The following is a 1,155-nucleotide window of genomic DNA, read 5'->3' as shown; positions in this document are numbered from 1 at the left end:
AGTGGAGGAAACTAAAGAAAAGGCAGGTGACTTGCCTAGAGTTATACAGCTAAGGGCAGAGGCAAGACTTAAAACCCAGCATTCTGACTCCCAATCCACTGCTTTTCCACTCACATTGTTCCTCTCTTTCTCCTAGTTGTGGGGTCCCCCCCGGGGATTTCGTCCTGAGCAGATCCTGCAGCTCGGTTGGCTCTTAATAGGTCTAGGAGATCGGGAACTACAGGAGCTGATCCTAGTGGACTGGGGAGTACTGAGCACCCTGGGGCAGATAGATGGCTGGAGCTCCACTCAGGTAACACCTTTCCTCCTCCCTACCACTTCCCAAACACCCATCCCACAGACCCAGCCCTGTAGATCATCTAAAGTCCAAGGAATTTTTTCCTGTGACCTTGCCTGGTCATTCTTTCTATCTTTTGTTGATACCCCCTACTAGTGACCTTCAGGACTCTGATTTATTCACTCTGAGGCCCTGAACACAAAATACTGTCTCCTACCTCTTTTCCTGGAGGCCTCCTCTTTTTCTATCCTTTTCTTTTCTGAGTCCTCGGCCTTCCCCGTGACTCTTTAGGTCTTAATAGTAACAGAATGTAACCCAGCAACACCTATCACTTCCCTGTCCATTCATTCTCCATAACTTTTCTGCTTCCCCTCTGTCCCCAACCCCCACCCCAGCTCCGTGTTGTGGTCTCCAGTTTCCTACGGCAGAGTGGTCGGCATGTGAGCCACCTGGACTTCATTCATCTGACAGCGCTGGGTTATACGCTCTGTGGACTGCGGCCAGAGGAGCTCCAGCACATCAGCAGTTGGGAGTTTAGGTCACTTGTGAAGGGGCTGAGGGTGGTGGTGCTGAAGTAAAGGTGGACTTACTGGGGAAAGAAGGATCATGAAGGTTTGGTCCCATGGAGGAAGGGAACTCATCTGAAACCATCTCTTCCTTTGTCTCATGACCACAGCCCCTTTCGCTGAAGCTGAATTCTTCTTCCTTCCTTCCCACTGTTCTACAGCCAAGCAGCTCTCTTCCTGGGCAGCCTGCATCTCCAGTGCTCTGAAGAACAACTGGAGGTTCTCGCCCACCTCCTTGTACTGCCTGGTGGCTTTGGCCCAATCAGTAACTGGGGGCCTGAGATCTTCACTGAAATTGGCACCATAGCAGGT

At 51.2% G+C, this 1,155-nt stretch overlaps 1 protein-coding gene across 1 annotated transcript; it reads left to right on the top strand.

Moving 5' to 3' along the window:
* Positions 1 to 136: 136 nt before the first annotated feature.
* LOC108524618 (stereocilin-like) lies at positions 137 to 1,149 on the top strand (the record flags this gene model as incomplete). The annotated part of the gene is made up of 3 exons (XM_017865703.1): positions 137 to 292; positions 673 to 815; positions 1,005 to 1,149. Coding segments are annotated over 3 exons (444 nt in total), but the record flags the coding sequence as incomplete, so codon positions are not given.
* Positions 1,150 to 1,155: the final 6 nt, after the last annotated feature.

This window comes from Rhinopithecus bieti, unplaced genomic scaffold, assembly GCF_001698545.2.
Source record: "Rhinopithecus bieti isolate Rb0 unplaced genomic scaffold, ASM169854v2 repeat_8515, whole genome shotgun sequence".
Classification (NCBI taxonomy): Eukaryota; Metazoa; Chordata; class Mammalia; order Primates; family Cercopithecidae; genus Rhinopithecus; species Rhinopithecus bieti.
The sequence above is the reverse complement of the archived record's forward strand: the minus strand, read 5'-3'. Positions and strand labels throughout refer to the sequence as shown.